This window comes from Hypanus sabinus, chromosome 13, assembly GCF_030144855.1.
Source record: "Hypanus sabinus isolate sHypSab1 chromosome 13, sHypSab1.hap1, whole genome shotgun sequence".
Classification (NCBI taxonomy): Eukaryota; Metazoa; Chordata; class Chondrichthyes; order Myliobatiformes; family Dasyatidae; genus Hypanus; species Hypanus sabinus.
The window spans coordinates 106732481-106757135 of NC_082718.1; the positions used below are offsets into that span (position 1 = coordinate 106732481).

General features: G+C 40.9%; 1 protein-coding gene across 1 annotated transcript; it reads right to left on the minus strand.

Moving 5' to 3' along the window:
* Positions 1-3249: 3249 nt before the first annotated feature.
* LOC132403414 (basic phospholipase A2-like) lies at positions 3250-22379 on the minus strand. Its single transcript, XM_059986822.1, has 4 exons — positions 22334-22379; positions 13621-13852; positions 12817-12941; positions 3250-3365 (listed from the first exon to the last, which is right to left on the minus strand). Exons 1-4 carry the CDS (start codon positions 22377-22379, stop codon positions 3250-3252), a joined length of 519 nt encoding a protein of 172 aa, XP_059842805.1.
* Between the last annotated feature and the right edge of the window lie 2276 nt (positions 22380-24655).

Genomic DNA, 24655 nt, shown 5'->3' on the forward strand with positions numbered 1-24655 from the left:
AGAGATTTGTAGACAATGCCTCCATGTCTTCCTCCTTTTCTGCAGCCGGGACACTATCTCTGATCATCAATGCCACACCCTCACCTCTTTTGCCTCCCTCCCTGTCCCCTGCCCTTTCTCAAACATCTAAAGCCTGGCACTTGAAGTAACCATTCCTGCACCTGAGCCATCCAAGTCTCTATAATGGACACCACATCATAGCTCCCAGTACTGATCCACACGCTAAGATCATTTGCTTTATTCATAATACTCCTTGCATTAAAATAGGCACATCTCAAACTATCAGTCTGAGTGCATCCTTTCTCTATCACCTGCCTATCCTCCCTCTCACACTGTCTCCAAGTTTTCTCTATTTGTGAGCCAACTACCTCTTCCTCTATCTCTTCAGTTTGGTTCCCACCCCCCAGCAATCCTAGTTTAAACTCCCCCCAGTAGCATCAGCAAATATCCCCACCAGGATATTGGCCCCCCGGGATTCAAGTGCAACCCGTTCTTTTTGTACAGGTCACTCCTGCCCCAAAAGAAGTCCCAATGATCCAGAAATCTGAATCCCTGTCCTCTGCACCAATCCCTCAGCCACACATTTATCCTCCACCTCACTCTATTCCTATACTCACTGTCACGTGGCACAGGCAGTCATCCCGAGATTACTACCTTTGTGGTCCTGCTTCTCAACTTCCTTCCTAACTCCCTGTAGTCTGTTTTCAGGACCTCCTCTCTTTTCCTGCCTATGTCATAGGTACCAATATGTACCATGACCTCGGGCTGTTCTCCTTCCCACATCAGGATATCAGGGATGCGATCAGAAACATCCCAGACCCTGGCACTTGGGAGGCAAACTACCATTTGTGCTTCTTTCATGCATTCACAGAATCACCTGTCTGACCCCCTAACTATAGAGAACTCTGTCACTGCTGCCATCTTCTTCCTTTCCTTACCCTTCTGAGCTAGAGGCATGACCACTGTTACTTCCCCCAGGTAGGCCGTTCACCCCAGCAGTACTCAAACAGGAGCACTAATTATTCAGGGGGACAGCTACAGGGGTACTCTATAGCCTTATACTCCTGCCCTTCCCTCCCCTGACTGTTACCCACTTATCTGTCTCCCGTGGCCCTGCAGTGACCATCTGCCATTTAACTCCTTTCTATGATCTCCTCACTTTCCCTGACCAGACGAAGGTCATCGAGCTGCATCTCCAGTTCCCTAACCTGGTCTCTAAGGAGCTGCAGCTTGACACACCTGACGCAGATGTGGCCACCCGGGAGGCTGGGAGTCTCCCTGACTTCCCACATCTGACACCGAGCACAGAACACCAGACTCACACACATACTTCCTGTCTCTATTCTACACAGGCAGCCTAACTCACTTTAACTCCTTATCGCCAAAGCCCAGTTCAGTCAAAGACTTCCTACTGTCTCCCTGTACTCTGTAATCCACTGTCTCCTTTTAAACGCTTCTCCCTATTCTCACTGGCTGACGACCACACGCTTGCGCAGTTGTGCCCCGATCAAACAGCTGAAGAAATAACCCTTGAATGCTTGCTGTCTATTTTCTATCTTTTCTCTCATCTCTCTATTTGTATCTCTCTCCCACACCCTTTCCTTCCCTTCTTTCTTTTTCTCTTCATCTCTCTCCCTCTCCCTTTCCCTCTCTCTATTTGCAACTCCATCGATTGCACAGTAATCAGAAGCTACAACAGGAGTGAATCCTTGCACATGCTCTCGAAGTCACCTACTTCGGTTCTCTTCCATGAAAATACCAGGTGACAGGCATCAGAAGCTTCAGGACCAGAATCAGGTTTAATATCACTGGCCTATGTGGTGAAATTTGTTCACTTTGCAATGCAATACATGATGATTGATTATGGGAATATGGGAATTTGGGAATGGTGCGCTGACTTCAAAACAGGGCACCCTCCCTGGAATTTGGAAAGCTGTCGATGTTTGACCTACTCCAGTGGGACAAACACCAGACTCATTGTGTTAAACAGCCTGACCACCTCCAACTGTCCCCGTTAGCGTAGGGACCTCTAAGGTCCCCTTTAACACTTGTCCCTCTTGTCTTAATTCTGTGCCCACTAGTTTGAGAGAAGGCAGCATCCATCATTAAAGATCCCCACCACCCAGGAGATGCCCTATTCGCACTGTTACTGTCGGGAAGGAGGTACAGAAGCCTGAAGGCACTCACTCAGCAATTCAGGAACAGCTTCTTCCCCTCTGCCATCTGATTTCTAAATGGACATTGAACCCATGAAAACTACCTCTCTACTTTGTTATTTCTGTTATTTGTACTACTTATTTTACCTTAACTATTTAACAGACATACAGATACCAAATGTAACTCAGGTTAATTCTCTATATTTATTTATCATGTATGGCATTGTACTGCTGACGTAAAGTATTCATTTGATACTCTACTTGTTGATAAGCGCATGGGTGGTATTGGAATAGGTGAAGGTTTTGTCTGCGTTGTGCCCGTGGGATGGAAACACTCCAAGAGAAGTCCCAGCCTGTGCTTCCCATCCTTTGACTGGTTTTCCTCGTTGTGGTTCATGTGGTGTGATACAAGAGTGAGACGCCAGGCACGTTTCAATGCTCTCAAATCAGGTTTAATTGATTATATAAGATACATGCCCACCACCTGAATATTATGAGTGCCACCAGCGATATCATTGCACACAATCTCCGAGTATAATCACAACTGGCTTTCAAAGTGCAGCTTTTAATCATTATTGTGTTTAGACGCCCTGTAAGGAACCAACTAAGCATCTGATATGGGCCATCCCAAGGTTTGATGTGAACAGATTTTCCCTCAGGTTCCACAGCTGAGGCTTTAAGGAAAGCCTGGCTTGAGGGAATGATTATCATCTCAATTCAATTTATTCATCGTTGATCAATGGGATTCCCAGGTGCTGCAGCATTGATGTTTTAGTGAAAATACGGGCAAAGTGGACATGATACATTCAGATTTTGGTTTATAAAGTAATGGGAAGAGACTTTGAGACCAGGATGTGCTTTCATTGGGAGAAAGATTAAAGTGATGAAGATCTTTATCTTTCTGAGTGGCACAAATAATGTAAGACAAGATAAGGAGTGTTGGATTTAAATCAGATTATTGATTATGGTAACATCGTTAATATGGAGTTCAAAGATGTTTGAGCTCCTGGAAATAAAATAGATGACACAATTTGGAATGAAAGTATTTGTTAGAGAAGGTCAAGGAAAATCATAACCACATGGTCAGATCGATCTATTTGCAGCGAGATTGACTGATGCCTTTATTCTTTAGGTTGTATTTTGCTTTCGAGAAGCAGATGGCCGCCTGTCGATCACATTCACAGATAAACTTCCTGCAGTGACTATTACCTGAAAGGAAGCATATTTGAAATAATCCATTATGTTAAAGATATTTGCCTTGCATTATGAAAGATTGAAAGATTGAAAGATATTTTTATATTTTAATATATTTTGATATTCCAGCTTCCATCTATATAGTATGTGCAACAACTTTATATTAATGTTCTGTAAATAGCTTAAATACGAATTATAATTTGGGTTTTTATTTTCATTGTGATGACAGACATGCATTGACATCAGAATAACAAATCCAATGAAGATCTACACCACAATGATAACTGAAGCATTGCGGACAAGGTTTTTGAAGAGTCCCTGGTGATCCCCAGCCCTTCACCACTGACGTGGCTCCAAGCAGCAGCCTTGGATCTTGCCTCTGACTCTGAGGTTTCAGACCCTCTGCAGTGACGTTAACACAAATTGCAAGAGTGATGTTCCACTGTGGTCCTGAGGGAAAAGTGACTCCATCTCTCTGTCCTGAGATGTTAAAGTGAGGAGATTGTATGTAACAAAAGAGTTTGGGAGAACTCTATTTAATGTGATCAGAATTGTCCCACAAATATCAGCTTAGAGATTTTATCTGTTCATGATTCCATTGGGAAATTGCTGCGATCAAACTGGTCACAGAATTTCCATTGCATTCTGTAAAATGCTGAGGTAAAGTGAAGCAAAAATATTCCTCCTTTTGTTCATCTGAATCTACTTTTTGTGGGTTGAATTTCAAAACCACGGCAGGGATGACAGGGCAGATATGGAGAGGGTGTTTCCTGTACTGATGGGAAATAGAACCAGGGGTCACTGGCTCAGATTTAGGGTAGGCCATTTAGGGTTCAAACTGGGGGAAGGTCCCATGCCAAGAGGTTGTGGATGCCATGAATTCACTCAGAACTGAAGCTGATTGAATTTGGGAAATTGGAGGAATCTGGGAATATTGAAATAAGTCTGGAAAATATGTTGAGCAAGAAGATAAACCTATATCTTGACAAATAGTGGAGCAGGCTTTCAGAGCCAAATATTTACTCAATCTATTATTTCAGATGTTTTTTGATGGTATCAGTGCTATCAGATGGTAATTACTCATCAATAGTGCTCAGTTCATAATTTGCTCCCTGCATATGATCCAGCAATATCTGGGTCCTGACCACTAGCTGGTGAGTAACATTGATAACACACAGGTGTCAGACAATAACCACCTTCAAATAAGGAGCAAAATCTTCAAATAAGGAGCATAATTCAGCCATCTTTCACATGCATAGGGTCATAAAGGTTTTGCAGCATAGAGCCAGGCTTTTTGGCCCATCTCATCCATGCTGACCCACCTGTCTTTCTGTGCTAACCCTTCTGCCTGTGTTTGGGCCAGATCCCTCTGAAGCTTTCCTTTCCAGGAAGCCTTCAAACTATCTTTGTAATCATGTAATTGTACCCATCTCCTTTGCACCTTCTACATACCCAGCAGCCTCTGTGTGAACAAGTTGTTCCTTTTAAATCTTTTTCCACTCCCACATTAAACCTAGACCTCTAGTTTTGGACTTTCCTACCTTGGAAAATGGCTGCAATTGTTTATTTTATCTATGCCTCTCATAAATTTATAAACTTCTGTAAGGAAACTCCTTAGTCTGCGGGACCATGTCAACGGCCTTGCTAAGTTTCATGGACATTCCTGCCCTTCAATCATCAACATGACCTCTCTAAAAGTTCCATCAAGTTAACACAACACAACTTCACAAGTAGAAGACTATGCGAACTATCCCTCATCAATCTTCCAGATCAAAGGCTGATAGATGCTGCCTCTTCAAATTTCCTCTGGGACCTTTCCATCCACTGATCTTCAGTCATTACTATCTCTTTGGCCCCAATATCAGTGTTCTGGAATCATAATGTCACAACTGGGTCTGGATGAAGTTTTTTTCAGTTAGTATGTGGGTTGGTTTTTTCTCAGGTATGCAGTCTTCCTTGGATTGTTTAGGTTTTATGTCCCATAAGGTGCCTCAGGAAGAAGGTGTCCATTATTAAGGACCCTCACCACCCAGTACATGCCCTCTGCTCATTGTTACTGTAAGGAAGGAGGTGCAGAAGCTTGAAGGCTCACACTTCAAGAACAGCTTCTTCCTCTCTGTCATCTAATTTCTAAATGGACATTAAACTTATGAACACTACCTCATTACTTTTTAAATTTCCTTTTTAGTACTATGTATTTAATTTAACTATTTAATATACACATATATATATATAATTCCTGTCATTCAGTTTTTTTCTGCATTTATCAGGAGTGGAGAGAATGAGCATTTCAAGTTCCTGGTTGTCAATATCTCTGAGGACCTAACTTGGTCATTACACATTGATGCAGCAATAAAGAACATAGAAACATAGAAAACCTACAGCACAATACCGGCCTCAGCCCATAAAGCTGTGCCGAACATATCTTTATCTTAGAAATGACTAGGGTTACCCATAGCCCTCTATTCTTCTCAGCTCCATGTACCTATCCAGGAGTCTCTTAAAAAACCCTATTGTATCTGCCTCCACCACCATCACTGGCAGCCCATTCCACACACTCACCACTCTCTGTGTAAAAAACTTACCCTTAACATCTGCTCTCTCCCTAAGCCAAAGCACCTTACACCTGTGTCCTCTCATGCTAGCCATTTCAGCCCTGGCAAAAAGCCTCTGATTATCCAGATGATCAATGCCTCTCATCACCTTATACACCTCTATCAGTTCACCTCTCATCCTCCGTCACTCCAAGGAGAAAAGGCCAAGTTGGCTCAAACTATTCTCATAAGGTATGCTCCCCAATCCAGGCAACATACTTGTAAATCTCTTCTGCACCATTTCTATGGCTTCCACATCCTTCCTGTAGTGAGGAAACCAGAACTGAGCACAGTACTCCAAGTGGGGTATATATAGCTGCAACATTACCTCTCTGCTCCTAAACCCAATCCCACGATTGATGAAGGCCAATCCACCATATGCTTTCTTAACCACAGAAGGCAAGACAGCAGCTAAATTTCATTTGGAGTTTGAGGAAATTTGGTTTTTCAACTAAAACACTCAAAAATTTCTCCAAGTGCACTGTGGAGAGCATTCTGACTGGCTGTATCACCGTCTGGAATGCGGGAGATGGCTACGGCACAAGATCGAATTAAGTTGCAGAAACTTGTAAAATTAGCCAGTTCTTCATGTGTACCAGCCTCTGTAGTATCCAAGACATCTTCAAACACGATGCCTTAGGGAGGCAACGTCCATTATTAAGGACCTGCATCACCCAGGACATGCCCTCTTCTCATTGTTACCATCAGGGAGGAGGTACAGGAGCCTGAAGACAGACACTCAGTGATTCAGCAACAGCTTCTTCCCCTCTGCCATATGATTTCTGAATGGACATTGAACCCATGAACACTCCCTCACTACTTCTTTATTTCTGTTATTTAAACTACTTGTTTGAACTTGATTATTTAATAGACATGTAAACAAAAGAAAAAGCACCTTGTGCTTTCCCGGCATATATGATGAATAAACTCTTCCTGGGCTTCCAGCTGGGTACCGGTATTGATTATCACTGATGTTTTGATGACGTCAGTTATAATTGATACCTGTACCTGGCTGGAAGCCCAGGAAGAGTTTATTAGACATAAATACTTAAAAATATATATTTATTAATTTTTTTAGAAAATTACAAAGAGTAAATGTAATAATAAAATAGTACGAAAGAGAAAAAATAATATTAACCCTCCTCCCCTCCCCTTAACCCTCCCCCCTTAACCCTTGTCTAAAGAAAGAAAAAAAAGAAAGAAAGAAGAGAAAGATTGCCTGGATATCGGAGGATCCCCACATGCTCCATGGAGTTCAAAATAATTTTTATTTTTATTTTTAATTTTCCCCAATTACTTTATAGTTTTATCTTCAAAGGACCTATGTATTTAATCCTATCTTTTGTAGGTATGGGAGCCAAATTTTCAAAAGTATATCATATTCATTTCTTAGATTGTATGTAATTTTTTCAAGTGGAATACAACTATATATTTCATTATTCCAACGATCCAAAGTTAAATATAAATCAGATTTCCAAGTAACTGCGATAACTTTTTTGGCTACTGCCAAAACAATTTTTATGAATTTTTCTGATACTTATTCAATTTAAGTTTCGGTATTGTCCCTTCAATGTCTCCTAATAAAAATAATATTGGACTTTGTGGGAGTTGTACTCCAGTAATTTGTTCCAATAAAAGTCTTAGATTTATCCAAAATGATTGAATTTTAAAATAAGACCAAGTAGAATGTAAAAAAGTACTGATTTCTTGATTACATCGAAAACATTGGTCAGACATATTTGAATTTAATCTATTTATTTTCTGTGGTATTATATATAATTGATGTAAAAAATTATATTGTATTAATCTAAGTCAAACACTTATTGTATTTATCATACATAATCTTGACCAGCTTTTTCCATCAATTTTAATATTCAAATTAGATTCCCATTTTTGTCTTGGTTTATGAATTCCTGATTCAATTGTTTGATTTTGAATCAAATTGTACATACAAGATGTAAATTTTAAAATTTTTCCTTTTTGAATTAATATTTCTATTTCACTAGGTTTTGGCATCAACATTGTTTGATCCAGCTTTTCTCGTAAATAAGTCTTTAATTGAAAATAACAGAAAAGAGTGTTGTTTGATATTTTATATTTATTTTTTAATTGATCAAACGACATCAATATACTCCTTCAAAACAATCACCTATATATTTAATCCCCTTTTGGAACCAATTATGTAAAAGTTTATTATCCATTGTAAAAGGAATAAGCCCATTTTGAATTAAAGTTCTTTTTGCTAATAAAGATTTCTTTATCTCATCGTCCATATTTACCTTATTCCATAAATCAATCAAGTGTCTTAATATAAGAGATTCTTTTTTTTCCCGTATCCATTTGGATTACCATTTATATATATTAAATCTTCTGGTATGTTTTCTTCTATCTTATCTAATTCTATTCTAAACCATGCCGGTTTTTCTTCATCAAAAAAAGATGCAGTAAATCTAAGTCGATTTGCTTTATAATAATTCTTAAAATTTGGAAGTTGTAACCCTCCTAAATCAAATTTATATGTCAATTTTTCTAATGATATTCTTGACATCTTTCCTTTCCAAAGAAATTTCCTTACATATTTATTCAGTTCTTGAAAAAACTTCTGAGGCAATTGTACTGGTAAAGTTTGGAATAAATATTGCAATCTAGGAAATATATTCATTTTTACAGCATTAACTCTACCTATTAATATTATTGGAAATGTCATCCATTTATCAAGATCCTCTTTTATTTTTTTTAATAATGGCAAATAATTTTGTTTATATAAATTTTTTACATCATTATCAACTCTAATACCTAAATATTTTATCCCATTTATTGACCATTGAAATTGAGTTACCAATCGACATTGATTATAATTTCCTTTGGTAAGGGGTAAAATTTCACTTTTATCCCAATTTACTTTATACCCTGATACTTTCCCATATTCTTCCAATCTAAAAGATAGTCTTTGCAAAGATTGCACTGGGTTTGTTAAATAAATCAAAACATCATCAGCAAATAAATTAATCTTATATTCTTCTTGATTAACTCTAAAGCCCCCAATGTCTGAATCTGTTCTAATTAATTCAGCTAATAGTTCTATTGCCAATACAAATAAAGCAGGTGATAATGGGCAGCCTTGTCTAGTTAAGCAAAATGGTGTTGAAATCTGACCATTCATTGTAACTACTTTAGCCTGAGGATTAGTATTTAAGGTTTTAATCGATTTTATAAAAGATTTTCCTAACTCATATTTTTCCAATACCTGAAATAAAAAATCTAAATTCCAATCTATCAAATGCTTTTTCTGCATCCAAAGCAACTGCCACACTCATTTCCTCTCTTTTTTGTGCCAAATGAATTATACTGTAACTGAGTTATATTATCCATTGATTGTCTGTTTTTAATAAAACCTGTTTAATCCATATGTATTAATTTTGGTAAATGTTTAGATATTCTATTAGATAAAATTTTTGCTATTATGTTATAATCTGTATTCAACAAAGAAATAGGCCTATATGATGTTGGTTTTAAAGGATCTCTATCTTTTTTGGCAATACAGTTATGATCGCTGTTAAAAAAGATTGTGGAAGTTTATGCATTCTTTCCACTTGATATATTAATTCCATAAAAGGAGGAATTAATAAATCTTTAAATTTTTTATAAAATTCAGGAGGAAAACCATCTTCTCCTGGGGATTTATTACTCTGAAGTGATCCTAAAGCTTCTTCAACCTCTTTTAATGTAAAGGGCATATCTAATCGTTTCTGTTCTTCCAAATTTAATTTTGGAAGGGTTATTTGTGATAAAAATTTATCTATCTCAGCAATCTTATTTTGTGATTCTGATTGATATAGTTCAGTATAAATTTTTTTTAAAGTTTCATTAATTCCTAAAGGTTTATAAGTAACCTTATTTGCACTTGTTCTAATTGCATTTATTGTTTTAGAAGCCTGTTCTGTTTTCAGCTGCCAAGCAAGAATCTTATGTGATCTTTCACCTAATTCATAATATTTCTGTTTAGTTCTCATAATAACTTTTTCTGTACGATACGTCTGGAGTGTATTATATTGTAATTTTTTATTAACAAGTTGTCTTCATTTTTCTTCTGTCATATATCTTTGAGATTCTTTTTCTAACTTTATGATATCTTTTTCCAATTGATCTATTTCTGCCATGTATTCCTTCTTAATTTTAGATGTATAGCTTATAATCTAACCCCTTAAATATGCTTTCATCACTTCCCATAATACAATTTTATCCTTAACTGAGTGTAAATTTGTATCAAAAAAAAAATTGAATCTGTTTATTCATAAAATCACAAAAATCTTGACGTTTCAAGAAAATTGAATTAAATCTCCATCGATAGATCGATTCCTCCTTATCCATCATTATCATTGTCATTATCAAGGGGGAATGATCTGATAATATTCTTGCTTTATATTCCACACTTTTCACTCTATCCTGAATATTTTTGATAATAAAAAAAAATCAATCCTTGAATAAGTTTTATGTCTATTTGAATAAAATGAATAGTCTCTTTCTTTTGGATTAATTTTTCTCCATATATCAATCAGGTTTAAATCTTTCATTAATGATAAAGTTAGTTTTATTACTTTTGATTTTGTAAAGACTTTAGTTGACCTATCCAAAACTGGATCTAAACAAAAATTAAAGTCCCCACCTATTAATATTTTATCATGTGCATCAGCCAAGTTCAAAAAAACTTCTTGTATGAATTTTGCATCATTTTCATTTGGTGCATAAATGTTCATAGGAGTCCATAATTCTGAAAAATTTTGACAATGTATAATCAGATATCTCCCCACAGAATCAATTACTACATTTTATATTTTAATTGGTAAGGTTTTATTAACCAAGATTGCAACTCCTCTCGATTTTGAATTAAATGAAGCTGCAATGACATTTCCAATCTCTCTTTAATTTCTTATGTTCTGTTTCTGTTAAATGTGTTTCTTGTAGAAAAGCTATATTTCCTTTCATTTTCTTAATATATGTTAAAACTCCTTTTCTTTTCACAGGTCCATTAAGTCCATTAACATTAAAACTTAAAAAATTAAGTAAATTAATCATTCATAATACCTTGGGAACTCTTTAAAATTCTCCATGTTGCCAATCTCCCCAACCATCCAGGCAAAAAAGAAGTAAAATAGAAGAAAGATAACTAATATATAAGAAAAAAACCCAAAATACCCCCCAGTAATGTTACGAATAAAAAGAACACAACATTACCCCCCCCATTTTACGGGTCATGGCAATCGCCATGATTGTACACGTGAAACTCGCAGCCATTGATCAGGTGCTCCTCCAGCTCCCCCGCAAAAAAAAGAAAGAAAATATATTAGCGAAGAAACAAAAAAGAAAATAATTAATGTCTCTACTCCCAGTTAATACTCCTCAGCTATTTTTTTTCTTCTTATTCCTTATGAATGACCATCAAGTCCAACCTTATTTCAGTCTTCATCATTAGTCCACTTCATTTCTATAATTCTTTACTCCCACTCGTGAATATCAGGTAGTTCTTGTACAAATCTCTCCGCTTTCTGGTAGTCAACGAAAAATTTTCTTGCTTCGTTATCCAGGAAAATTATCAATCTTGCTGGGTAGCTCAAGAAAAATTTATAGCCCTTTTCCCATAAAAGACATATATACTTAATGTTACTCAGTTTTTTCTCCATATTTATTTATCATGCATTGCATTGCACTGCTGCTGTAAAGTTAATTAATTTCACAACCATATACTGGTGATATTAAATCTGATTCAGATTCAGATTCTAATTATTTTATTAGAGCTCACTCACCTTGTGTCACAGGTGTCTCGTTTGGGATCATGAGCATTGATCAGCTCTCCTTGCTTTTATCATTTTTATTCAGTTTGGGTAACTGAATGAGCACAAGATTTTCTATGTCTTTCATTGTAGTTGTTGACTTGGGGGTTATTGTTTTGCCTGGGCACTGGGGCTGTTCTGAATTCCTATCTGCTCCAGAGTGTATGTCAGGGGAACTGGCCAACCCCTCTTTGCTCAGTCATTGTGGTTCCTTGTCTGACCAAGTTCTTCTGTGTGTCTGAGTGATTTCTGTTTGTCAGGATTCTGTACAGTTTGCCTGAGTTCTTGTTAGTTTTCTTGGTTACTTTGTCTTAAATATCCTGTTTTGTTTGAATTGCCACAGTCTCTGTGATTCCTCCACTGGAGTTCACCAGTGACCCTCACATATAATTGACCAAGATGCAGTAACCAGTGATTACAAGAGCAGGTCACAAGTTAAGCATCACATTAGAAATGATTGATGCCTTACTGCCTGAATCCTTTCCACCATCAGCCAGGAGTGGGATATTCCCCAGTCCCTGGATGAGTGCAGCTCCCAAACACAGAAGGAGCTCATCATCATTAGTGAGAAAGGAATTGATTTCATTGCAACTCTGTCTGTATAGATGGAATACAAAACATAGCTTTTCACTGTGGCCTGTTCCTGCGACAATAATAAACCAAATGAAACAATCTCTACCAATATCCACCATCAGCATTCTGTGCTATTGTATAATTCAGCAGCCAGTGTATCTCAGCTAAATCTCCCAGACCAATAACCTTTACCATCTAGAGAGACAGAGATCAGCTCACACACAGGTCTCTGCAAGTCTCACACCATCCCGACATGGAACATAACCCGTTCCTCCATCATCACTGGGTCTGAAAGCTGGAGCTTCACCACAAGAGCATTGTGGGAGAACCGTCACCAGGGCGACTCCAGTGGTTCAAGATGGCAGCTCACCAGCACCTTCACAAAGGCAATGAGGGATGGACAAAAGATGCTGACCATGGAACCAAAGATAAAGGTAAGGCAATGAGGCACTCTCTGATCATACTCACTTGTACATTCGATTTTCCCGTTTGAGCAGGTGTAGCTGTAATATATTATTTTAGGTGAATAGATATATGTACACTTCTCTTTTGTGGTAGCATCACCATAACAGTTGTCGTGTGTCTGGCAGCAACTGTAAAATCACAGATTACACAATTAAAAACTCATGGACTAGAATTAACACAACACCGTTACAGCAGCCTCCAGTGTCACACACTTCCCATGTAGCGCTAAGAGTCAGGGGGTGACCTGAGCTGAGCCAAACTGAACAGGCTCATATCGACCCAGGGAGCTGGGTAGGGGCTTCACTGTGGGACGTGGAATCAGGATTTGTGGGGACTCAGGCAGGAATGTGGAAAAGAATTCCTCCAAGTGACGTGACCACAATAGACCTGAGAAGGTGACCAATGTTTATTTTTTTCCCTTGTTCTATGGATCGTGTGTTCTCACCACCCAACAATAAGCAACAGATTGATCGACCAGCTGGTTCCCCTCTCTCCTTCCCTTCCTCACTCTCTCGGTAAGGTAGCCACTGTGTCATGGTTCTCTCTTGTGCTGCCATGATTGAACCCCTGTTGAATCCTCCAGAAGGACAGAATCCTCCCTGGGAGCAGCTGCCCTGTCCTTGGTGTGTTCCACTACACAGTCCTGACCTCCCGTACAGACTAACACCAAACACTACCCTCTCTACCGTCACTGGGACTTCAGTGAAGATGCAATCCTGCTGCCTCTGACAATCAATGAGAACAGTTCTTTGTCCCTTGTCTCCAGTGGATGGTAACTGGCTCTGTGGAGACCTTCTGTCCACCTACCGGTCAAACTCATCCACTGGTGTCCCAGATCCACCACGTCCACAGTAACAGCCGTAGTTGTTGATCTGCAGTAGTGGGCTGACACCTGGCATGGCACATTTAATCATATTACTGAACTGAATGAGGTTCCTGGACTCAATGGACGTGCTCCCAGCACCAGCTACATCAGGAGGGAGAGGAACAGACAGACACAAACAGGTTAGAACATGAAGCAACCAACACGAGAACAAGGCTCACTCGAGGAGAGACTCCTTACCTGAGAGCACAAGGAGGACAAACAGCCCCAGCATTGTCGTTTGCTCTTCTCCGTCCTGGAAATCACACTTGTGCATTCAATCCCTGGATTATTTATTGGGAGCTGATAACATGGAGAAGATAGAGACAAACTCCCCTGTTGATACAGCTGGTCTCTATTTGTCTGGGTTGGAGAGGCAGCCAATCCTGACAGCTTCCGGCTCTTCCCAGTGGGAGCAGGTGTGTGTGTGTGTGTGTGTGTGTGTGTGTGTGTGTGTGTGTGTGTGTGTGTGTGTGTGTGTGTGTGTGTGTGTGTGTGTGTGTGTGTGTGTGTGTGTGTGTGTGTGTGTGTGTGTGTGTGTGTGTGTGTGTGTGTGTGTGTGTGTGTGAGAGACTGTGTTCTATTATGAGTGAGTGTAACTAATCCAAATGTGGTTCATGATGAGTCTCACTGATTGAGACATAGATACTAAACAGAGACCATGACAGCGGGTGATGGGCTGGAATTGTCACGGCATGGATTCTCGATAATCGGTATCACAATATGGGGAAGATGAGGTGACCACCTCTGAAAATGAGACGAGTCACTGTGGGACTTGCCCTGCGAGTTCCATGAGGAGGTTTCAGGACCAGAGATTGGAAAACGATAATACTGAAGACCATTGAAGTTTTGTCTGATTTGGGATGTCCGGATGAGTCTGCAGGACTAATAACCTCCAACATTCCTACAAATTTCAGACATTAAGATATGTGTCTGCGCCTCAGCCATTAGGCAATCTTCTTTTTCTTTGATGTGTTAGTTTCAATTCACTGAAAAATTCAGTTTCTAACGGTCTTCCATCATGTCGAATGATTCCTGGTGTAAAGCACCTGCATGACTTTTTGAGCTTTTCCCCCCATCAAAAGGACACAATTTTTTATTAGTTAGTTATCTATACTGATCAATTCAGAGGAATTGATATGAATTCCTTTCCAGTCACGTACAGCTCCATAAACACAGATCCCCATACATACCGGATATTAATAAAATGCAAATGCCTCATCCTGCTGAAGAAGGTCTATAAACTCATTCCATGCAAATGCACACACCTGCTGAGCTTTATCTCACCGAACATAAGTGAGTGGTTCTGACCAATAACAACCGGAATTTGTACTAAAACAACACAAGTTGAAGTACTGGGCTTTTGGCTGACTGGTGAGAAAATGTTGATTTACAGTGGGATGAATGAGGGGGAAGGTGGGAGTTGTCGGGGTGTCGGGTTGGTGTTTGAGATTGGGTTGGGTGCAACAGGTGATAAGCTTTATATCCTGCTTCACCCCAACTCGTGAGCACAATGTGAATCTCGTCCAAATGGGTCAAACTTGTAAGAGGAATATTGTCACAGAATGGCAGCTGTAGTGATGACGGATTTTCTGTGCCCTAAAGGTTAAGCAACTTTCAAGTGTGAAAGGGGAGAGTCTTGGAGGGATGGAGAGGGGGGTGGTGCTCTTCCTGGGGATTGGTGACTCTGGTGGTCACCCCAGTGAATAAAGGAATCTCTTCCATCCTATTTCCTCCAGCTTCACTTTCCAGAGAGTGTTTGGCGATGGGTCCAACAAAAATTGCCCACTGAAATCTAAATTGCACCCATGTCAGTAAATGCTCTAAACTTACTGATCAAAACTTGACCCTTGCAACGTTTTTGCAAAAGTGAGGGAGGGTATGACAAAGGAGCAATTTTACAGCCCTGTTGGGCATAAAGAGACTCATGGTGCTTCAGTCTTCCCATCCATTTAACATAGTATTAAGCGTCCTAATGTGTGACACCCTCACTCCACATCCTAGGACACGAGGAGGCAGAACTGAAACCATGTTAGGAGTGAATGTATGATATTGGGTATACCCATTTTATTGTCCTAAACTTAAGCCAAGATCTTAAGTCTTGTCTGTAGCTATTACATTTCAAAGTTCAAAGTATACATATGCCCCTATATATAAGCCTGAGATTCATTTTCTTGCGGGCATACTCAATAAATCCCACGACCATAATCGAATGAATGAAGGATTTCATCAAGCCCTTCACTGTGACGACATGTTTTGAGAGGTTGACCATGACACCTGACATATATACTGTACGACATATGTCAGTGATAATAAACCTGATTCTGATTCAAGAACTGCGAAGGAGCTCTGGAACCAACCCAAAATGTGATGGAGTTGTACCAACAAAGAGCAGTTCATTGCTGACTGTGAGAACCCAGCGAGAGAGCTGCTTCACCTATCGGAACAGAAGACAGCTGTGGTAAGGGAGCCTCGACGGGCACAGTTTACTCCCAGGAAGACAAGATGGCAGGAGTGGAAATCCAATAACGACGACTGTGTCAGTGCTGACCTAGTGCAGTGCCATCAGGAACAGTAGATAGCCACATGGATCAACCTTTTCCCAGTCCCACACACACACCATCAGATAGTGTAGCCACATGGTTCAAACTTTTCCTGGTCCCACACACAGACCATCAGATAGTGTAGCCATATGGTTCAAACTTTTCCCAGTCCCACACTCAGACCATCAGATAGTGTAGCCATATGGTTCAACCTTTTCCTGGTCCCACACACAGACCATCAGATAGTGTAGCCACATGGTTCAAACTTTTCCTGGTCCCACACACAGACCATCAGATAGTGTAGCCACATGGTTCAAACTTTTCCCAGTCCCACACACACACCATCAGATAGTGTAGCCACATGGTTCAAACTTTTCCCAGTCCCACACACACACCATCCGCTGACTATGAATGTTCACTTCATCCCTCCAAATTCTCCATTGCTGATGAGAAAGGTGGAATATAGCCTCAAGGATCAGGCAGACCAGGCCAGGTGAAGACCAGGAAAGTGATGACATTATGTTGACCAAGGTGGCACAAGAAACAACAGGAGAAATATTCTCATGTGAGACACAACTCTGCTGATTCTTGAAGCAGCCCATCAAAGTGATTGGAATCAACTTGTCCATCCTGGATGGGAGAGCTGACTGATGCTGTGGAGCCCATTCAATGTTTCTGATCTGGATCACTGTAGACTGACACTTGAGTGCTGATGAACTGGATGTTCCACCATGGAAGTCATTAAATCAGTGGCTGTGGTTGTGTCATTCTTCCATGTCACTTCCCCTTGACGCTCACAGAATTACTTCATCTGCAGTACACAGAAGGAAATGTGATTCTTCACTCCCTGCTGTTTTCATTTTATGATGCAGCTTTGGGCTTCCAAACCTCAGAATGGTTCCTTTCCCTACCCCAACCTACCACTGTATGTTTGACCCTGTTTGGGTGAGGTTCAAAGTTTCTACTTGGGAGTAGGGAACAGACAGCTGAACCTGAAATCTGCCAACCAACAGTTTCTGGCAACTCTTTCACAGCCCCCTCATTTGCCTTTTTATTCCATTATAATCTTTTGTTCTCAGGCCAGCAGATTATTGCTATCTGACAAAGACAGGAATTCAAATTGCATTTTTAGTCAGTGTTCCAGCTATTATTAGTGTTATTGCTTATTTGCATGTCATGTGTAAGACGTGATCACCAGACCTGTGCACTTGCATTGTACGAGACAAAGACTGCTCCTTACTGTATCTAAGTTAAAATAAGTCGTAATTTTCCCAACAAACCCTTGCTCCAGAAGAGCAGTTTGAACAGGAGTATTGACCATTTATATTTGGTTCAGCTTGTCAGAAAGGGAAGATAAGCCCGTTCTTATTGAGGAAAACAGCATTTAAGATTCCTCCTAATTGTCCCAAATTATTTGGCAAAATTATCAAAACAGTATTGCCTATTTTTAAAGCCTTGAGCCAATATTCCAAATCTGTGTGAGTTTTACTATATCTTCCTGAATTGTATATGACCCAGTTCATGTTTTGCTTTTACCAACTATAATTCAGATAACTTACAAGGGATTGGGATAACATAGTTAAAGTGCCTCCACACTTCAGCTGATCGTGAGCAAAGCAACTTTGTGTAAGATAAAGAAAAGTAACTTTCCTTAGGTCAGAGTCTATTTCATCAAACATGGAGTGAATTCAAAATCCCTATCTTGCTCTTCATCTCTGTTATTATCTGGTCTCTATCCAACCTTCATTCTCACTCTCACTGAATCACAGGATCTCAAAAGCTGCCAAGCCTCATGCAACATTTTTGAAACTCAGCCTCATCTGCTCTCTTTTCCCTCCACGATCACTCTCTCTCTTTCTTTCTCTCTCTCAGTCTCACTCGTTCTCTCTTTTTCTCTCACTCTCACTCTTTCTCTCTCTCTTTTTCTCACTCTCTTTCTCTCTCTCTCACTTTCTCTCTCTTTCACACTCTCTCTACTCTCACCAAATCACAGAATCTCAAAATTTGGTAAATCTCTTTTGAAACTCATGGATCAGTCACCTAGTTTCTATCAATTCAGAAAATGTAAAAGGTGGTCAAGATCGTGCTGGTGTACATCGCTCCCATAGTCAACATCTTCCAGATGGCAAACAAAAAGCTTTTTTTTACTTCCTTTATGTCTGTTTTCACCATAAAGTATTTCTGGATGGATAGAGACTTTAACTTACAGTTTGGAATCCCCGAGAAGATTTCAGGAAGCGAGTGTGTGCTCTGATGGCCTAAATGCGAAGAAACTGAGACCGGGCGTGACTCCATTTCACCATTTAAAGTGTGAGTTAATGGCTGATTAAAGCGTAGGGGAAGACTAAGACAATGAGGCAAATGCAGAAGGCGAGCGAGAGTTTTGGCAATGACTGCCTGCCTTTTGGTCACTGCTGGAGGAGGGTTCTGTGCGGCTCGCTGTAGGCCCCTCTGCCTCGTCTGGTGTCCCTCTCCCTTGATGAGTGTTGGTGATATCGTCGGATGATATTGCGGTTCTGCGCTTGTTGATTAGACTATTGTGTTTGTGGACTACAGACTCCTTCAGGCTGATGGTTTTTATATTCTGTGCTTTTTTAGTGCTTTTCCCTTTTCCTATTTGTTGTGCGAGGGGAGGGCGATGTTCTATAGTTTTTTGTGCGGGGGAAGGTTGTTTTTTTGGGGGTGGGGGGCTGATGTTCCTGTTCCATTTTATACGGGGTGGCTTTCTGGAGTAGATGAATCTCAGAGTTGTATACGGATGCATGAACCTTTGAGGTTCTGAGATTCATCTTCTCCAGGTAGCCACGAAGCAAAGAAAGAACGTGACAGTCATTTGGAGAGAAACATCAAACCCACGGCCCCGTACAAAAAAGAGTGGCATCCTTTTCAATTGAACAATTGAATCTTTGAACCTTTGAATGTGACTTTCTCACATAAGGTTTAACAAATGAACAACAATAATAGATTAATCAAGAACACATTAAAACTGTAAGGAATGTTAAAGGTTATTGATCCAGCATTCAGCTATAAACAAACATTCCCAATCATTAAATCCTCCAGCAACTTGCAAGATTTCTGAGTTTCTAAGCCCTGACTTTATGATCCCTCTAGGACATGCTGTACAGCAAAGATCACAGTGACTAGCTCACCTTCAGAGGGGTTAGCAAAGTCTCTCCTCAGAACATAGAACCGTTCAGCACAGGAACAGGCCGTACGATGTCTGTGCACAACATGATGTCAAATTAATGTAATTTGTTTTGCCAGCACCCTTGCTGTCACAACTGTGGACTCTACTGTGGGGTCTGTGTGAGCCATCTTGGCAATCACACTCGTGAGTAAGCATGTTCCAGTGTTTTGTTGTGGTGGTATTTAATGCCCTTCCTCCCATTCCAGTTTTGCTGAAACCTGATCAAAAGCATAGTGATGTCTACACCCCCTGCTTTCCTTCAGCCATGTCTGGGACAGAAGTCTACTGTCTGTTTCGATTGATGCTGTAAAGGAGGGATATTCCATTACTGCTTTCTAGCCACGGTGTTGACGGCAGCTTTCAGATTGAGAGTTTTAATTAATAGGCCTGTTGGCCGAGCATTTTTCCTTTATCCTGCATAATTCTCACTAAAAACTAGTGAACTGTTCATCTGCCTTGGTGTCTGTCCCTCGGCGCCTGGGCCATCCCCTCACGCTTGTGGCTGCAAATCTCGACAAACTCATATGGGCCCAGCAAACAGAACAGCTGATCTCGGCAGGTAAGAGAGAGAGACCATAAGACCATCAGATTTAGGAGCAGAAGTAGGCCATTCAGCTCAGCGAGTCTGCTCTGCCATTCAATCATGGGATGATTCACTTCATCCAGCCATCTCCACTCCCTTGCTTTCACCCCATTCCCTTTGATGCCCTGGTTAATCAAGAACCTATCTATCTCTGCCTTAAAAACACCCAATGACAGCTGCTCATGGCAACAAATTCCACAGATTTACCGCCCTCTGACTAAAGTAATTTCTCTGCATCTCAGTTCTAAAAGGATGTCTTTTAATCCTGAAGTCGCGCTCTCTTGTCTGAGAATCTCTTTGCCATATCTAATCTGTTCAGGCCTCCTAACATTTGGAATGTTTCTATGAGACCCCCCTCATTCTCCTGAACTCCAGGGAATACGGCCCAAGAGCTGGCAGACATTCCTCATATGGTAACCCTTTCATTCCTGGAATCATTCTTGTGAATTTTCTCTGAACGCTCGGTATATCCTTTCTAAAATAAGGAGCCCCAAACTGCACAGAATACTCCATGTCTGGTCTCAGGAGTGCCTTATTGAGCCTCAAGATCACATCCCTGCTCTTATATTCTATACCTCTAGAAATTCATGCCAACATTGCATTCGCCTTCTTCACTACCGACTCACCCTGGAGGTTAACCTTTAGGGTATACTGCGCAAGGGCTCCCAAGTCCCTTTGCATCTCTGCATTTTGAATTCTCTCCCCATCTAAATAATAGTCTGCCCATTTATTTCTTCCACCAAAGTGCATGACCATACACTTTCCAACATTGTATTTCTTTGTCCATTCCCCTAAACTATCTATGTCTCTCTGCAGGCCCTCTGTTTCCTCAACACTACCTGCTCCTCCACCTAAAGCCAGTGGAGGGTGTGGCTGGGATGTTGCGACAGCTCCTCGCAGGGCGGCAAGCCCAGTCTGAACGGGAAGAGCAGGTGGCAACACTCAGAGGGACAGTTCAGCAACTGTCCACAGGCAGCCAGAATCAGCCGGCGGCCATTACCACTCCTGTTGCCTCAGTCCAGCAGCAGCCTTCAGCCCGGATGGTCCCATTGCCGGCATCTCCTACATCTTCCCCGCCACAGTCTCAGCCATTCCCTCAGCAGCTTCTGGATCAGTGCTGAGCATTCCTCCACCATGCAGAAACTCTGGTGACCTTAATGGCTGCAGGAAGTTTAGGACCCAGTGTGAGATGACTCTCCAAGCCCAGCCAGGTCTGTTCAATGATGATGTGTAAACTAGCTTACATGGTGAATCACTCAGACCCCATTCAGCCTGTTCAATGCTCTGTGAGAACAAGGTTCCCCCTCCAGCCCAGTCCTTCCACCAACTCGTGGTTGAGTTCAAGAGAGTGTTTGATCTTCCAGTCAGCCCACCGAATGGTAGAGCACCGAAGAGTGCGGTGGAGCAAAGGGATCCATAATTAATTGAAAGTGCCCTCACAGGTCGACAAGGTCGTAAAGAAAGTTTTTGGCACATTGGACTTCATATATCAATGTGCTGAGTACAGGAGATGTGATGTTATGTTGAAGTTGTATGAGATGTTGGTGAGGCCAAATTTGGAGTATTGTGTGCAGTTTTGATCACCTACTTACAGGAAAGGTGTAAACAAGGTTGAACAGGTGTGGTAAACTATGTATACCTGTCTGGACACGCCCCTCTGCTGACTGCTCCTGTGGCTCCTCCCACAGACCCCTGTATAAAGGTGATTGGGGCACTGCTCCCCCCTCAGTCTCCGAGATGTTGTGCTCCATTTTGCTGCTAATAAAAGCCTATCATTCACTTCCCGTCTCCAAGAGTTATTGATGGTGTATCAACAGGTACAGAGAAAATTTACGAGGATGTGTTGCTGGGTCTTGAGGCCCTGAGTTGTAAGGAAAAATTACATAGGTTAGGCAAGTATGCCTTAGAACGTAGAAGATTGAGAGGAGATTTGATAGAGATGTACAAAATTATTAGTGCTTAGATATTGTAAATGCAAGCAGGCTTTTTCCACTGAGGTTGGGTAGGACTACAACCAGAGGTCATGGGTTAAGGGTGAAAACTGAAAAGTTTAAGGGGAACATGAGGGGAGACTTTTTCTCTCAGAGGGTCGTGAGAGTGTGGAACGAGTTGACGGCGTAAGTGGTGCATGCGAGTTTGATTATAACATTTAAGAGAAGTTTGGATCGGTGCATGGGTGGTAGGGGTATGGAGGGTTACGGTCCAGTGCAGGTCAATGGGAGCAGGCAGTTTGAAAGTTTTTGGCATGGACCATTTTTGTTCTGTATTTCTCTATGATTCTACTTCCCTATCCCATTGAGAAATAATGTGTAGGTTCAGCGTCAGGAAGCCTACTGTTGACCTACCTGAGACTTCAACCCAATCTGGAGAAAACACATTGTCTCCTTTCATCTAAGGGTCCTGCCATCTCACCTGATCAATCCAGATGTGAAAACGTCACAGGCAAATGAGATGAATGGCAATAAAATGGATATATGGTGTATAAGGAAGTGGGGTTGTGAGGAGTTACAGAGATAAAGACATAGAATCTTCTCCTCAGTCTCAACCTGAGATTTACAACTACAAAGAGCCTCTTTTCTGTGGCCGCTGACCTGTTTGTCTGCAACTCTTTGCAAAGTTTTTGTAAGAATGGTACTTGTGTCTGGAAATCTTCTGTAGAATTATAATCTCTGTTAGAATTACTCCAGAGAATAAATGTGCTCTTTAAGTATAGAATAATTATGTTTAGCTGGAAGTACCCTCTCCTTGATCGTGAGGGGTGGTCCCACAATCAGAATAATGACTATTGACATCTAAACCCATCCAGATGAGACACCAAAACAGTTAAGTAAACTAGCCTTTGACTTATAGGTTGGTACAGTGTAATCTCTCTAAAGTGAGTTGGCTAATAGCTACCTATAAGAGTAAGGCTTAAGGTCTTGGTTTAAGTTTATGACAATAAAATGGGTACACCCAATATCATCACATTATTTCCATACATGGTAATGTCTGTGACTGTGTCCTAGCATACAGAGTATGGGTGGTCACAGATAAGATCGCTCAGAACTATGTCAGACTAATGTGAAGAATGGTGCCCCAAGGGTCTCTTTATGTCCCTGTGGGTCTGCACAGCAACACCACTGTAAAATCCTCCCTTGCTGTTGCAATAAAGTTGGAAGGGGCAAAGTGTGTTCAGTATCTGTAGAGAGTGTGCAGAAATAGATGCACTTTGCATTTCAGTACAGGAGCTTCTGTTGATTCAGTCCCCAAACATTCTCTGGAAAGTGGAACTGGAGGAAGTAGGGTGGGAGAGATTCTTTTATTCACTGGGAACACCACCTTAGTCACCAATCCCCAGGAAGAGCACCACCCCCTCTCCATCCCTCCGTGACTCTTCCCTTTCACACCTGAAAGTTGCTTAAACTTTAAGGGACAGAAAATGAGGCTCCGTCATCACTACAGCTGCCATTCTGTGACAATATTCCTTTTACAAGTTTGACCCATTTGGTCGAGATTCACATTGTGCTCAGGAGTTGGGGTGAAGCACGATATAAAGCTTATCACCTGTTGCACCCAAAACCTCAAACACCAACCCGACACCCCGACAACTCCCACCTTCCCCCTCATTCATCCCACTGTAAATCAACATTTTCTCACCAGTCAGCCAAAAGCCCAGTACTTCAACTTGAGTTGTTTTAGTACAAATTCCGGTTGTTATTGGTCAGAACCACTCACTTATGTTTGGTGAGATAAAGCTCAGCAGGTGTGTGCATTTGCATGGAATGAGTTTATAGACCTTCTTCAGCAGGATGAGGGATTTGCATTTTATTAATATCCAGTATGTATGGGGAACTGTTTATATGGAGTTGCACGTGACTGGATTTGAATTCATATCAATTCCTCTGAATTGATCAGTATAGATAACTAACTAATAAAAAATTGTGTCCTTTTGATGGAGGGAAAAGCTCAAAAAGTCATGCAGGTGCTTTACACCAGGAATCATTCAACATGATGGAAGACCGTTAGAAGCTGAATTTTTCAGTGAATTGAAACTAACACATCAAAGAAAAAGAAGATTGCCTAATGGCTGAGGCGCAGACACATATCTTAATGTCTGAAATTTGTAGGAATGTTGGAGGTTATTAGTCCTGCAGACTCATCCGGACACCCCAAATCAGACAAAACTCCAGTGGTCTTCAGTCTTATTGTTTTCCAATCTCTGGTTCTGAAGCCTCCTCATGGAACTCGCAGGGCAAGTCCCACAGTGACTCGTCTCATTTTCAGAGGTGGTCACCTCATCTTCCCCATATTGTGATACCGATTATAGAGAGTTTGTGCCGTGACAATTCCAGCCCATCGCCCACTGTCATGGCCTCTGTTTAGTGTCTATGTCTCAATCAGTGAGACCCATCATGAACCACATTTGGGTTAGTTACACTCACTCATAATAGAACACAGTCTCTCTCACACACACACACACACACACACACACACACACACACCTGCTCCCACTGGGAAGAGCCAGAAGCTGTCAGGATTGGCTCTGTTTCTCAAACCCAGTCAAATAGAGACCTGCTGTATCAACTGGAGAGTTTGTCTCTATCTTGTCCATGTTATCAGCTCCCAATAAACAATCCAGGGATTGAACTCACAAGTGTGATTTCCAGGACGGGGAAGAGCAAACGACA